The 17,136-nt window shown below is 28.4% G+C and overlaps 1 protein-coding gene across 1 annotated transcript; it reads left to right on the top strand.

The window, feature by feature from the left end:
* The first annotated feature begins 3,742 nt into the window (after positions 1–3,742).
* LOC141622815 (uncharacterized) lies at positions 3,743–4,817 on the top strand. The gene is made up of 2 exons (XM_074438834.1): positions 3,743–4,165; positions 4,318–4,817. The coding sequence occupies exons 1-2, from the start codon at positions 3,872–3,874 to the stop codon at positions 4,606–4,608; spliced, it is 585 nt and encodes a 194-aa protein (XP_074294935.1). The 5' UTR covers positions 3,743–3,871; the 3' UTR covers positions 4,609–4,817.
* Positions 4,818–17,136: the final 12,319 nt, after the last annotated feature.

Raw genomic sequence — 17,136 nt, 5'->3', positions numbered from 1 at the left:
AAGAGTAGATTTACATAAAGGCGAGGGTCTCCTTAAAGTGAATAGAGCTTTAGAGTGCTTAAAGGCATAGATTGACATAAAGATGTTGATCAAGATTAATTATGTTAGGAATTGCCGCATTTCATTTTAATGAAGAATGGCAAATAAAAAATTTTGCTTTTCTAAAATGGGAATTTAGAGAAGGAAGTGTTTCGAACACAAAATCTTAGATAAAGATTTAAGAGTCCTAACATCTTATGCGTAGCTTTCTTAAGTGACCCTAGAATGGTCTTAAGCAAGCAATAAAGGATTATACTTTTCATTCATGTGATAATAGTGAATTGTTTCATTCACATGATTGAAGAATCAAGATTATACATGAAGTTAAGTGGGAGCTAGAATTGTTTCTCCATGTCTTATATGTTGATAACATATTAGTTATTGAGAATAATGTACCAATTCTCTCTTCTGGCAAGAGTGATTGGGAGACTAGGAAAAGGTGCAATATACTTTAGATTACCGAATCTATGTAAGAGTATATTGGCATAGAGTTGAGAATCTTATGAGGATAAGATCTTTCGTATCTGTTTAACATCAACAAGGATGAATGGGTTATTCATGTTGATGAAAGTGGAATTACTATGATAGAGTCATAGTTGTTCACTGAACTTATTAAGTTGTTGATCGCATGAAATCGATTGCTAATGTTTCCGCCATTAGAATGATCATGTATGTCAACAGACGCACATGCCATGGTGTGACATATGCTGAGAGCATAATAAGTCAATAAAAGGGATAATTCCCATGATATGGCTTGTGAAAGCATTAAAGAGCATTCTTGAGATTCCTGAGAAGAATTAAAGATTCGTTCAAATGTTTGGATAATAAACTAAGTAATGTGTTGAAGGGTTGCACAGACTTTAGTTTCCAAACCGTAAGGGATTTGTTGAAATCCTAGGGTGTCTTGTTGACTAAGGAGTAAGAGATTAGAAAAGTAAGAGATTAAAATGGGCCCAAAAAATAAGCCAAGGCTGCCCTGCCAACGAGAAAGATTGGGAGCTAATGGGCTTATTTTGACGAGTGGCACAAAGGCCTATCAGCCATGTTGGTCATTGGGCTCATTTGACGAAATGGTATCGTATCGGATCAGTTTGCTTTGGATTGAGTCTAATTTTGAATGCTATTATGTTACGTATATCGGTTGTTCGATCAGTTTTAAATTTGGATATTTTTGATTGATTTTTTGGATTTAAATTTATTTTGTTAGGTCTAATTTACACGGCGATGACAATATTAGTTAACATCGTCGTCTTGATAATTGGTTGATGACATGTTGCATGCGTACTTTAGTCTCACATAAGAATATCGGGTTTTGTATAGGGTTGTCAACATCCTCTTGTCCGACTTTTTGTCGTTTGCTTTTTTGATCAATTTTTTTTAGCTTAAGACGGATATTTAATATTTTTTACAAATTCGACGCTTTATAGATAATATATTGTCTATACAAGAAGAAATAAGGATCGGACAGAGGATTTTCACAGATACAAGGAGAGCGGATTTCCTGTCCTATTTTCAGGAATTATAAATTTTGGATAGAAAAATTTCTTCAAGATGAAACTCGCGAGTCGCGTCATATGATTTGTTTTGCATAGTCAATTAATTATAATAATTTAAATTATAATAATTTAAGGAATAAGATGATTTATTTATTAACTGGATGATGGAGGAAGATGTAAATGAATTCGAAAAATATGAAAGCAGTCAGAAAGAATGGGGGATTGGATTGAAAATTGGATCGTAGTTGCTCTTTCAAGTACAACATTTACTCTTTCATGGACTTTTTACCATTAATTTTCCATTCCTTGCCCTTTTCTAAAAAAACCAAGAAAATCAAATTCTCTCTATCCTTATGCCTCTCAAAACCAATCAAATTCAAATCAAATTAGTAAATTATGAATTTGAGTTTTCTAACTTAATTAATTGCACATCTATTATATCAAATTAAGGAGATTTAATTAATTTAGAGTTAATGAAATTGGGGATTTATGAAAATTAGGGTTAATGAAAATTAGGAACATAGGAAAATGGTGGCTGGGGTGGTAAAAGAGGGCAGCGTAGGTCAGAGGTCGGAGTTGCGTGTGGCGGCTGTTGTTCAGGGATGCGAGAGAGAGGGGTTGTTGTCGGCGAGCAGGGAGACGATCTTTTGGGTGACATCATGGGGTATAGGGAAGCTGATCCGAGGGGATGGTCTGGAGGGCGAATCTGACCGGCAAGATCGGTTGGTGGTGCGTAGAAGAAGGAATTGATGTGTAGGGTGAGGCATGGAGGGGGAGGGTGGTGGTTGGGTAGTTGTAGTTAGAGGGAGTAAACGGAGAGAATTAATTGAATTGAAATAAATGAAAAAATGAGGGTGATGAAATGAGAAGGGTATAATAGTCAATTATGTCTATGAAAGAGTAAAACTCGTCCATAAATGAGCACCACCCAATTGGATTATGTTACTCTCCCTCTCTGTTTTTTTTTTAAAATAATTGAAAAAAGACTAAAATAACCTTGGTTGTACATCCAATTGTATAGTCCAGGAATTCATGCCTATAAAATACACTATACAGATTAGGCCCGATTGTAAGTTTTTAGCATTTAAACGGAAAAATTCATAACATCTCTTATTTTTTTAGTAGATAGGAGATGATATTATCTACTTACTTCATTTGTGACGCATGTGTCCTTGATTGGTGATGTGTATCAATCCTTCACCAAATAATTGACGGTGACATTATTTTTTGTACTAAAAAGCCAATGAAAATGAAGGAGAAAGTGAAAGTAGAGTTATATACGAAGTACTCCGTACGAACTATAGAAAGCAATTCAACAAAACATATTTCGTGTGTTAGATATCCACTTTCTAAAGTGGACGGTTCATAATAACAATATACACATGTGTAACACACTAATTTATTTAGTAGCCGTAATCTCCTCGACAATCTGACTTGGTGAAAACGGGTCAAATGACCGACTGACTTTTGACTAGCCAGTGAGTCCGCCAACCGGTCTGGTCTGACACTCTGACCCGTTATGTAGTTCGAACGTTGCTTTTAAGAGCGTGATGAACGGTTTAATTTGTAAAAAAAAGAAAGAAAATTAAAAGCGGTTAGGTCTGCCCAATTTTGGGCTAGGCATTAGAGACCCCAGCCAGCAGGCGTGGCTACTCCCTCACATGTGTCGATCCCAGATAGAAGAATTTACATTATTAGAGATTTATACGAAGTACTTGCAAAATCCACATATTTTAGAATATAATCCATATATATTCAGAAAATACATCTATGTTCTCGTAAGGTCCCAATCAACTTGCACCGTAATAGAAAAATCCATAAGCGTAACACGGGTCATTTGATATGCCACAACATATTCCTTCCAATAACGGTATAACCCCACCTATCAGAACATCCTTCAAACACAGTCTATCCGATTCAAGAAAAGCTTAAGCCTTTTCTTAACCGATTTTTTGTGAACTTTCTAAACTAAATCGAAACTAAGTTGAATAAAAATCAATAGAACATAAATCGAAGTCTTTAAGAAAAAGTTAATGAATTTGATAAAACTTAGGAGGTAAAAAGTAAAACCTTTCACATTCACATTCTATCATCTTGTACTTTGGTAAACACCTTTCACAAGACCGTCCATGTTTGTCAATAATTCAACTTCCCATTAATTTACCACCAAACAATTTGCTTTTACACTTGTACAACAACCATACTATAACAACCATACTATATAATAACACCAAAAAATCCCAATATTCTATATCCAAATATAATTATATTTCATTTCATTCCCATGATTGCCCTTCTCTATATCACATAAATCCTACCCACACCACTTCACCACCATGGGCAAAAAGGTAAAATGGAGTTGGACCTCAGCTCTAGTTGGTGCTACAGCAGCCACCCTTGCCACTACCCTCATTTCAGCCAAGCCGAAACCGCCTTCATTCCGGTTAGTTAGCCTCACGGCTCTCCGGTTCAACCTAAATGGGTCTAACTTAAACGACGAGAAATTCCCTCGGCTCGATGCTGATCTTATCCTTAATGTCCATGTCACCAATCCCAATATCCTCCCCGTCAGCTATTCTGCCACGTCATTGTCGATTTACTATGACGGCTCCCTGTTGGGCTCCGCTCAGGTAATAGCAAATAATAATAATATACTTCGTTAAATGAGACAAACTTTTAACCTACTAATCCGCTTTTGTCTCATCTATTATATTCGACCAATTTTAAGTTTTAAACCGAATTATTATTATTAGTTTACATTATTATTATTTGCTATTATCAGGTGCCAGCAGGGTCGCAGCAGCCCAAGTCGTGTGAGCTGCTACGGCTTCCGGCTCGGCTAAGTGGGGCTGAGTTGGCTCAGCATGCCAAGCGTTTTATTGGTGATGTGGCAAAGAGGGAGATGACGATTAATGCTGATGTGGAAATTTGTGGTTGGGCGAAGGCATTTGTGTGGGGCCCTAAGTTTAAGGTACACGTGGATAGTCGTATTGTTGTTGACCCGTTGTTGCTTGACGTTGTTGATCAGGAAAATGAGTCTCGTTTACAAATCTGTGTTAAGGGAAAGTGTTAAACTGTGGAAGTGTTATTCTATTTATTCGGTCCGATTCATTACATTTTTCAAATTTTCCGTCACATATTTGGTGAAATGTGGTTGGTTGGACTGAATGAAAAGGTGTTGTTTAGATTCTACAATTTTCTCGTATTTTTTTTGTTTTAATTAGCTAGGTTTGTAATATAATCGATTAATCGATTTCATTGGATTATTTTGTTGCTAGCGTATTATTAGTTTTATCTTTCGAAAGTTTGATAAGAGGACTCACTCAGTCACTCTCACTTTGGTATGCACATCTGACTCGGACACTTGTTATATTTAAAATTTGTCTTGCATTGTCCATACAAATTGGTTAAGTAAATAACTTATGAATATCAAGTTTAAACCGCTATAAACTCAATTTGGAGTGTGTGATTATGAATTGTCGAGTTGGAGTTTGTTACATCATTACTTGTTAGTAAAGATAGTTGATATAACTATGCTGGTTTATAGGCTATTACCTATATCTAAAATTCACACACTATGCATTTCTTTAAAAAATATTGGTTGGTTTCAATTAGTTCAATTTATGTTTATTAAGTTTAGTTCAAATCAATTCAATTCATTCAGGTATTTTCAGTGTAAAAGAATTATGGCCTTAGCAACTCCAATGGTTTCATATAACAAAGCGTCTTGCTTGTGACGGACAATATCCGTCACAAGCTGAAGACCTCTCACAATAAACCAAGTGGGTTGGCAAGTGGGAGGGAAAATGGAGCACCCATGCATATTGCCACTTGCATCTTATGAGAGGGGCACTATCCGTCTTCAGCTTGTGACGGATAGTGCCCGTCTTCAATGAGATTTTGTGTTCATATAAGGACTTGCTTGCAGTTATTATAAATTATCAAGCATGTTGCTTACCATTAGAGTATAAAAATATGTTATCGCTTGTAAGCCGACGTAGCTTTGTCAAGCTACGTAACTTGAAATAAAATAAGTAACTACAAAATAATAAAATAATTTATATTACAATATTTATATGTTATGTAGGGCCATTTAAACTACATCTATCGTAGTTTGCCATTAGAGAATGTTGTAGTTTGAAAGCATTATTGCTTAGAAAAATAATGGGGTAAGGCAAAATTGGCGTTGCTCTAAGTTACTTTTATGCTCAATAAATTTGTTAAGCTCAATCAAAAATAACGAAAGTTAAGAGCATATAAGACGGATATTCTTAAACAAGAATTCGTTTAGTAAATAAACTAATAATTACAGTCGATAATTTTCATACGAAGTCTAAAAGATGATAAAGCTTAGGCCCAGCCCAATAAACTCAACAGTCCAATTTATACTTTTGATGGTCAGGAAGTGTCTTAAAGGGCCCTGGCAGCCTGGCTCATGGCCCATCGTAAGTTGATTCTCAGAGATTCCTTCATTTCATATCCACACATTTTTACTGTAACATTCTTCCTGTGAGGTCAATTTCCTCAACAGTGTGAATTTGTACCTGTAGTTTCATAAATGAGTTAGGTTTGATAAACTTAATCGGAATAAATATATTCCCTTTATATAGACTCTTGACATTAAAAGGTCAAATGAACAGTTTTCTAAATTTTGAGTGGTAAAGTTATACTCCCTCCGTATCAATCCAAAGAAAACTTGCCTAAAGTGTCTGTACCAATCCAAAGGTAACCATACTATAAATGGACTGTAAATTGACAATAATACCCTTATTTCCTCCTTATATTTACATAAATACCAACTTGTGCCCCACACACCAACACAATAATACAAGCTTGCTTTCCTCTTTTGCCCCCACTTTTACCCTCTTTTCTTGGTTTCTCCAATTTTCAGGGGCGTCTAATACCCTGGGCGACCACGGGCGGCGGAACCGGGCCTCCAGTTTTGGCCATCGAATTTATAAGCTTTACTAACAAAATTCAATACAAACCTCCTCATATAGTACATTTATACATTTATATTTAGGGCCTCATTTTTTTGTGGTGCACCGGACCTCCATCTACTTTAAGACGCCCCTGCAGCAATTTTTACCATGTAACCTTTAAATTGGTACGGTAAAAAATAATAGTGGGAACGAAATTTTAGGTAAAACCCATCATAAACTGACTTAATTAAATGCCCAACTTTTCAATCACATCCCACAAGACGGCATCCATGATTCATGCCTGAAATCAATTTTTCCTTGTACTCCGTATATTCTTATGCTACAGTGCTACACCCTATAGTCTTCTTCCACCTTATGCATAGAATTCGTCACAAAACATATCGTGTGTTACAAATAAAGAAAAACCGTGAATTTAGACACTGGAATTTGTTGGCCATTTCAATTATGTTTCAATGAAAGCGCAAAATGTACAGCTCGAATTACGGATGATAACAATATAATTGGTATATTCCTAGTGCAATGCAGACCTATAATTATCTTACGCATGTAATCACATACTATGTTTATCCAAAGTAAGTAATAAACACCTAAAGTTAAACAATTGACTAGAAGGAAAACAATCTAAAGACATTAAATAAAGGCATAATACATAATATTAGCACACAAAAAAAGGCATAATATAAAACATTCTCATACGAGACTTAGGCTCTATTCTTTTGGACTTAATTTCGATTAATAAGTTGATTCTTGTTGACTCCATTCGATTGATTGATTCACTCAATTGATTCGATTCGATTCGAGATCAGATTCGATTCATTCGATTCATTCATATTAGTTTATTTCAACATTACTATTATTATTCTTATTGATATCATTATTATTTTTATATTAATGTATTTACTATTGTTATTGTTATTATTACTATTATATTATTTTTATATTTATTATATTATTATTATATTTATTAATAATTAATTCGTATTATTTATATTATTATATTTATATTTAATACATTTATTATTATTATTATTATTATTATTATTATTATTATTATTATTATATTATATTTATTATTTTATTAATATATTTATTATTAATAATATTATTCATAACATATTTATTATTATTATTATTATATTTAATATTATTATATAAATAAGTTATTATTTAATATTTATTATTTTTATTAATATACTCATTATTATTAATATTATTAATCACATATTTATTATTATTATTATTATTATTATTATTATATTTAATATTAGTATGTTAATAAGTTATTATATTAGACCTATTATTATTATTATTATTATTTATTTTTTAGTTATTTTTATTAATATATTCTATTATTATTAATAATGTTATCATTTATATTACAAATATATTATTATTATTACTATATTTATTATTATATTAATATTTTATTTTTTATATATCTTATTATATTATTATTATTATTATTAGATTATATTAATACATTATTATTATTAATGAATAATATTATAATAATATTTATTATTATTATTATTGGTATTTTTTTTTATTATAATATTTATTATTATTATTATTATTATTATTATTATTATTATCAATATAATCTTTTTATTATTATTTGATTCGGTTCGATTCGAGATCGATTCGATTCGATTAAGTTCACTCCATTAAGTTCGATTCGATTGATTCGATTCCATTAAGTTCAATTGATTCACTCCATTAAGTTCATTCGATTCACTCCATTAAGTTGATTCGATTCGATTGAGACAATTTCGGTCAAAAAACAGGCCTTATGCCTGTTCTTTTGAACTTAATTTCGATTCTTATAAGTTCGATTCACTCCATTCGATTCGATTCTTGTTGATTCGATTCTGTTGATTCGAATCAGATCAGTTTAGTTGATTGATTCGATTTAGTTCGATTCAGTTTATTTCAACATTAATAATACTATTCTTATTTTATATTCTTACTGTTATTATTATTATTATATTAATCTATTTAATATTTTTATTATTATATTAATATATATTTATTATATTACTATTGTTTTTATTATTATTTTATTTATATTTAGTATATTTATTTATTATTATGATTAATGGCAATATTAGTAGTACAAAGTATTATTATTATTATTATTTATTATTATTATTATTATTATTATTATTATTTTTACTTTTATTACTATTGATATTGTTATATTATATTTATCATTTATTATTATATTCATTTTGATTAATATTATTAATAACATATTTATTATTATTATTATTTATATTAATTTTTAAAATTATTTATAATATTTATATTATATTATACTTATTGTATTTATTTTTTAGTTATTATAATTAATATATTGTATTATTTATTATTATTATTATTATTAATGTTATCATTTATATTACTAATATAATATTATTATTATTATTATTATTATTATTATGAATAATATTGTTATAATATTTATTATTATTATTGGTATTAATTTTATTATTATTATTATAATCTTTTATTTTTATTTCAGTTCAGTTCAGTTCAGTTCAGCTCTATTAAGTTCAGTTCAGTTCAGTTCAGTTCAGCTCCATTAAGTTCAGATCAATTCAGTTCAGAAAATTTTAGTCCAAAAGAACAGAACTGAACTGAAATTGTCAAAAATTGTCTGAACTGAACTGAACTGAACTGAATTGAACTTAATGGAGCTGAACAGAACTTAACCGAACTTAATAGAGCCGAATCAATCGAATCGCTTCCGAATCGAATCGAATCGAAATAATAATAAAAAGATAATAATAATAATAATAATAATAATAATAATAATAATAATAATAATAATAATAATAATAATAATAATAATAATAATAATAATAATAATAATAATAATAATAATAATTAATGTAATATAATAATTTATTAATACAATAATAATAAGTATGTTATTAATAATATTAATATAAATGAATATATTAATAAAATAAATATTAATAAAATAATAATAATAATAATAGTAATAATAATAATATAATAATAATAATAATAATAATAATAATAATAATAATAAATATTAATACACTATTATTTTCATGAATCATAATTATATAATAATAAATAAATATAATAAATAGTAATAATAATAATAATAATAATAATAATAATAATAACTATAATAGTAATATAATAAATATTAAAAATAAATTTTAATATAATAATAACAATAGTAAATAAATTAATATAATAATAATGATAACAATAAGATTATAAAATAAGAATAATAATATTAATGTTGAAATAAACTAATCTGAACTGAACTGAACCGATTTGAACTGAACTGAATTGAACTGAACTAAACTGAATGGAGCTGAACTGAACTTAACTTAACTTAATAGATCTGAACTGAACTGAACTTATTAGAACTGAAATTAAGTCCAAAAGAACAGGGCCTTATTTTGTCGAGGCCCAACTTCAAACTACAATCCTTCCCCTCTTCAAATTCTATGTAGTTAATAATTTGTATAGGTTATATTTGGGGTTCGCGAGAGACCTGACAAAGCCGACCAGACCCGAATGACCCGATCCGAACTTGTCGGACCCGATATGACCCGAAACCCGAATTGACCCGATCCGACCCAGTCCCGACCCAAAACTTGATTAACCCAATATTGACCCGACCTAAGATGACCCGACCCGAAATGACATGACCCATAGTTGACCCGATCCAAAATGGCTTAAAGTGACCAACATGACCCGAAACGACAAGTATTATGTCAAATTAATGTTATTTACACCAAATAGAGTTTCATTTGTTACAATCATTCCTTATAAATAGTTAAATTTGCAAAATAGTATTTCGTAATCAAAATAGTACTAACTAAAGTGTTTTAGCCATTAACCCGAAAGCGACCGACCCGAAAGTGACCCATACCCGAAAATGACCCGAAACCCGAAATGACCCGACCCGATCCGACCTGATCCGAAATACATGACAAACCCGAAATGACCCGACTCATACCCGACCCTAATGACCCATTTGCCACCTCTGCGTTTGCCCCTCATATGTACCAAAAAAATAAATAAATTTATATGCAATATGCTTGGACTATGCTTATATGTGATACTAATATCTTATATCTATATATAAAGTTGGGTTGCAACAATGTAGATTCGACATGTGGCATGCAAAAGAAAATAAATAATTGGAAATAATATACTTTGAAATATAGTAGATATACAAATTAGTAATTTTAGTATGTAAATGATAAATTGACTAGAAATGAAACGAGGTGTACTAAATAACTACGCACATTCCCAATGTATGATTTATCTACCGGTACTCCGTACGAGACTACGAATATACTATAATGTGCAATATTTTGTTTCAATGTAATGTCAAAAAACAATGTTCAACGTACATTTTCCCAATTTTTCATTCAAAAGAGTGGTAGCCTCATCATTGAATGTAACCCATATCTTTTCATTGACTACCTTCTCTTCATCCACTTATTTACCCTATAAATTTATTTCACTCATCATATTTGAGTCACATCCTTCTTTTTCTCTTTATTTTCAGAAGATTTGCAAAAGCTTCAAATAAAAACTTAGCATTTACAATTAGTCACATTGATCATTTCCTAAATGTTAAATGTTTTGATCATTGATTTGAGTAGCATCGTCTAAGATCAAGATGATGATGATCCATTAAAGAACTTCACCGAACCCGACCTCGCTCCTGGCAAAATGGCTGCCAAATGCATTGGAAATGATAATCCTTTATTTGAAGGAGAAAACTAAAACTGGTCATACTTCCCATGAAAAATAAATACTATACGTCTATACAACTTCAGTTGTTCAATGAATAGCAAAGTGAAATCACACATTCACACATATATGGTGATATTATTAGGTTCAAGTGCAAGATCAACTATGAGTTCAAGTGAGGACAATTCCCTTACTAATATACGGAGTATGATTCTATATTAGTTGTGGATAATTGAATATGTATATATGTGTATGATGATGTTCTCTAAGATTTACAACAAAAAAGGGAAGTTATTGAGATTAGAGGTTTATATTTCCTTATAGATTTATAGTAGAATGAAGGTCAAACTATCAAATTTTCACTCTCTTATTTATTCGAAATGCTGCATCCGTTTAGTCATGCATTCTTTCTAAATGTAAAAATTTCAATGGGTTCAATGAATATAAAGAGTTCTAAACGGCTAACAATTTTGCATAACAAGCGGTACAGTTGTTGAATAAGTTCAAAACAGTTTGAGAAAATTGTGTAAAAACAATCGAGTTGGTGACAATTATGCCAAAAATAAAAATATGGTACAACTTATTTTATACATCCATGCTTCTTTTCTTTAATTATGCTTATTAATTTTATATATATAGGCTTCTTTTCTTTCATTATGCTTACCCAAACTGAGAAAACAAAATCTATTGTATAAAATAGTTGATATTGATACTCCGAACAATTTTACGAATGTTGCCACTATTAGGGACTACTGTATATAGTATGGAGTACTATTATTTCTATGAGTAAGGATTTTTCCTATTTATTAGAGAAAAAAAAAACAAAATGGATGTTCATTACTTCTCAACTATTTAGATTCTCTAGGCCTAATCGAATGGTTGTGAATTTACTTAAAAATGAAAAGGGTTAATGAGTAAAATTGGAATATATAGTATAATAATGATAATATTTGTGAGAGAAAATGGATAAAAAAAAACGGAGAGAATCCTCTTCCCTCATAGCTTTACAATTACTCTCTCTGTTTCAGTGATATGTCTACACTTTCTTTATTTTGTGAGGGGGAAATAAAGAAAGTGTAAACATATCACTGAAACGGGGGAATAATAAATTGTGTATACATTTTCAAGATGTATAAATGCTCATCGCAATTTTACAAGTGGAGTACAAAAGTAGTGTGTTATACAAGTATGTTGAAGTTTCAATGGTTCTTTTCAAAACATCATTTCTCGCTTTCAAATAGTTGAATTTTCAAATATTAAGAAGTTTACTCAATGTGTAATCTGTTAAATTGGTAAAAATTTTGTTTCACAACTGGCGACAAATTGTCTTCATAGAAACTATGGAGTAAATAAAATACTCCCTTCATTCAAATAAATTTCATATATTTTATATTTATATGTGAAGTATATTTTAACAAAAGTATAAAATTCATTTGAAAAGAGAGAGTATAGGAGTATAAAATAAGTTAAATAGAGGTGTTTATGCGTAATAAGTTAAATAGTGGTGACATAGTGTTGTTTATTAACTATATATGTATCTCCAATGAAAATTCTTTTACATCAATATTAAATAGTGGGTCTAAAAAGTGTACAAATTATTCTTTCACCACAATAGAAAAGCATACCTGGAAAGATAAAATAAAATTATGTCTCAATAAAAAAATTATTAACCTAAATAATTAGCATAGACAAACAGACCGTGCGAAGCACGGGATTCTACCTAGTACTAGTATAGATCCCGCGCCACTGCGTGGTATATATAGAGATTTCATTTTTTAGGATATTATTTAAATCGACACCTTATTAATATTTAATACTTCACTCCATTTTATTTTGATATAAAAAAAATGAAACGGAAAACTAATCAAAGAGTATTGAGTAAAGTTATGAAATGTGTACTTTTATGAAAGTACTTTTTTTTACCATAAAACTACGGATTTCATTTTATAATTTTCTCCAATTTTTTTAATAAAGTTTTTTTTTATTATGAATCTAATAGTAAGTATTTGTTATGTAAATTTCTAAAGTAATCATTATTACATTATGAAAAATTTAGCAACATATAGTCTTAGTTTAATAGCAATTTTATTTTAATGAAAAAAATTATAATTTTGAATTTAATTAAAATATCATAGTATAATTATAATTCTAATAACATTATATTTTATGGAAAAGATAATAGTTTATTAAAGAAAAGTTTTAATTGTTTCCTTATTAAGTTGGATACATTTTGAAGGGAAAACTAAGAGAAACTAGTTTTGTGACCCGTGAAATTCACGGGTTGTTCTATTTCTAGTGTAATACTTTAGTGATTTAATACAATAACATACTACGATCAATTCAATTTATGGTTTTCATGTTTTAAGGGTTGTATAAATTCAATTAGTCTTTTATACAATAGTTTATCAGAAATTAAAATTTCATATATTAGATATACTAAGATACCCCTATCAAAACTAAAGTAACTCAATGCAACCTAAAATGAATTAATAATATTAGTATTCATATAATCAAATTAAACAAAACTATATTATCAAACAAAGATCCCCAAAGATAGAGCACCCTCACAAATTAGATGTCAAAATTTCATCAACAATTCTCAAAATAACATAAAACACACAATTAGAAATGTTATGACAAAACTAACATTTCATACCCCCATAAAATTGAAGCTAATACAATAATAAATTGCGGAACTAAAAATTTTAAAACAGCAACAACTTGAACAACAATTGGATCATTATTGCCAAATAATTCACCTATTAAACAATATTATACAAAAAATGCTATGTCATCCCCTCAACCTTTAATTTTAGCCATATATTTCAACAGTAGGTCTCATGAGAGACCGTCTCCCACTAATTTAGTGGGAGACATAATAAGAAAAAAAAGGAATTCAGTGGGTCCCTCACCCCATCGTGTGAGAGGTCTCTATTGTCTCTCGGGAGTTTTTGTGATATTTAAAAATATATATAATAAATGCTCAAAAAATTATTAATCATCCACGATTCCACGTTGATGTCACCAATCTTTAGTTACTATGTAAAATATAGTTGTTTAAGCAATCTTAGTATTTCACTTCTCCTTATAATCTTCTTTCTTCAATAAATCATACCTATTAAAAAAAAATAACACAATAATAGTGGAATTTGTTTTATGCAATATTATCATTATTAACTTAGTTTCACCTTAAGTAATGAAAAAAAGAGGGAATGATAATCAAATCATAGAGATGTAAGTATATTTACCTTGGAAGAGGTTAACACAATAAATAATCTTGATAGCACCTAAATGAGAACAAAACAAACACATACGCGAAATTGAAAATGTGATGAACATTTCATAACCCAATGAAACTTCCAATAAAAAAAATTAGTTAATAATATCGGTGACACATACCATTCTACTAACGATAGAGATAAGAAATATTTTGCTTACAAATTTTGCCTTCCATAAAAAATATATAAACAATTGAGGATGCGTTTTATGGCTATTAAATATTATTTTTTCATTATTATCAAATTTAATATAGGTATAAATAAAGATCAAGTTCATGACTTTTGAGCATCCATTTTTCATTATTATGAAGTTTAATATAAACATAAATATGGGAAAATGAGAAATGGTATGTAAAAGGTTTGCATTATTATTATTATTATTATTATTATTATTATTATTATTATTATTATTATTATTATTATTATTATTATTATTATTATTATTATTATTATTATTATTATTATTATTATTATTATTATTATTATTATTATTACTATTGTTATTGTTATTGTTATTGTTATTGTTATTGTTATTGTTATTGTTATTGTTATTGTTATTGTTATTGTTATTGTTATTGTTATTGTTATTGTTATTGTTATTGTTATCGTTATCGTTATCGTTATCGTTATCGTTATTGTTATTATTATTATTATTAATTTTTTTTCTTACAAACTCCACTTTGCATTAAAGTCGTTTAAAAAGTTATCTTGTATATGTAATTAAAATATGACATATTGATGATGCTAGATATTTTGGTTTTCCTTTTAATTATATTTATAAATTTGTAGATATTAGTAGCCTTATAATCCAAATTATTAAATTTTTTATTTACTACATATCAGACCTTTTCGCTACTATCTTTCTGGTTAAGGAGGAGTTAGATGAATAAATTGAATGATTTAAATGATGAGAGTAAATTCTTAATTTATTTTTTAAATTATGATCTTATGGTTTCCATACAAAAATAAATATTACTAAACTTTATATGAGTTTTAATAAATTTATTAAAGTAGCCTTAATATTAACAATATAAATTAATAGAATTTAATTATGATAATCCTACATGGCAAAAAATTAAATGTATTAAGTTGCCTTTTAACTAAGTAGTTAAAATATGACATATTGATGATGATAGATATTTTGGTTTTTTCTTTTAATTATATTTATAAATTTGTAGATATTAGTAGCTTTATAATCCAAATTATTAGATTTTTTATTTACTATATAAGACCTTATAGCTATTATATTTATGGTTAAGGAGGAGTTAGATGAACAAATTGAATGATTTAAATGATGAGAGTAAATTCTTAATTTATTTTTATAATTTAAATCATGATCTTATGGTTTCCATACAAAAATAAATATTACTAAACCTTATATGAGTTTTAATAAATTTATTAAAGTAGCCTTAATATTAACAATATAAATTAATAGAATTTAATTATGATAATCCTACATGGCAAAAAAATTAAATGTATTAAGTTGCCTTTTAACTATGTAGTTAAAATATGACATATTGATGATGATAGATATTTTGGTTTTTTCTTTTAATTATATTTATAAATTTGTAGATATTAGTAGCTTTATAATCCAAATTATTAGATTTTTTATTTACTATATAAGACCTTTTAGCTACTATATTATGGTTAAGGAGGAGTTAGATGAAAAAAATTGAATGATTTAAATTATGAGACTAAATTTTTAATTTATTTTTATAATTTAAATAATGATCTTATGGTTTCCACACAAAAAAATATTACTAAACCTTATAATAAATTTTAATAAATTTATTAAAGTAGCCTTAATATTAACAATATAAATTAATAAAATTTAATTATGATAATCCTACATGGAAAAAAATTAAATGTATTTAAAGTTGTCTTTTAACTATATATGCACGCGTGGCTTTTTCTTCGCTTATGTGGCTTTGTCTACGTGGCCTTTTAAGGTTACCCTTTTAATATAGTTTTATAGATTTTATTCTCTTAGTAGTAAAAAAATAAAGGAGGATTACGAAGAAGTACTAATGTTGATGTGAATGTTATTGTCCAATGCAAATAAGTAATATTAGTACTAGTATAGATCCCGCGCGAATGCTAAATAGGAATATTATAGAAAATAACAATTTTACAACTGTATTTAACTCAATTTGAAATTTAATTGTAAATTTTATTATTATTAATATTTTGTATTAATCAATGGAAAACAAAAAAGTTCATTATAATCCAGTTGTAGAAATAATATAATGAAAGCCTAATTACAGATATGATGTATTAAAAGTCCAATTACATATACAATATAATGAAAGCTCAATTATAGCCAAATTCATTTAGGCGGGAAAATATGAAAGATCTCTTATTCTTTTAGTATAAGGGGGATTGATGTCAATGACGCTTTACACTGGTATGTTCTCTTAATCTCATATACTCCAGTAATCTGTTTAGTTGTGGAAAAAAAATATGTTTGTTTATTCAACCAAAAAAACAAAATATTTTTTGTCATCGTATTTTAATACCAAATTGTCACAAATCTTCTACTTTTAAATACCAATGTAGTTATTTAGCCCAGGTTTTTTTAGATGGTGAATGTGCTAAATCTTATTTACTTAACACAACTTCAACTATATCGTT

This window comes from Silene latifolia, chromosome X (assembly GCF_048544455.1).
Source record: "Silene latifolia isolate original U9 population chromosome X, ASM4854445v1, whole genome shotgun sequence".
NCBI classification, from domain to species: domain Eukaryota; kingdom Viridiplantae; phylum Streptophyta; class Magnoliopsida; order Caryophyllales; family Caryophyllaceae; genus Silene; species Silene latifolia.
This window is presented reverse-complemented; position numbering and strand designations above follow the sequence as displayed.

What these genes read in the sequence shown, in the direction of transcription:
- LOC141622815 (XM_074438834.1), top strand. Translation starts at nt 3,872, where the DNA reads ATGGGCAAAAAGGTAAAATGGAGTTGGACCTCAGCTCTAGTTGGTGCT. An exon ending in CCCTGTTGGGCTCCGCTCAG is followed by an intron (nt 4,166 to 4,317) that starts GTAATAGCAAAT and finishes TGCTATTATCAG; the next exon opens with GTGCCAGCAGGGTCGCAGCA.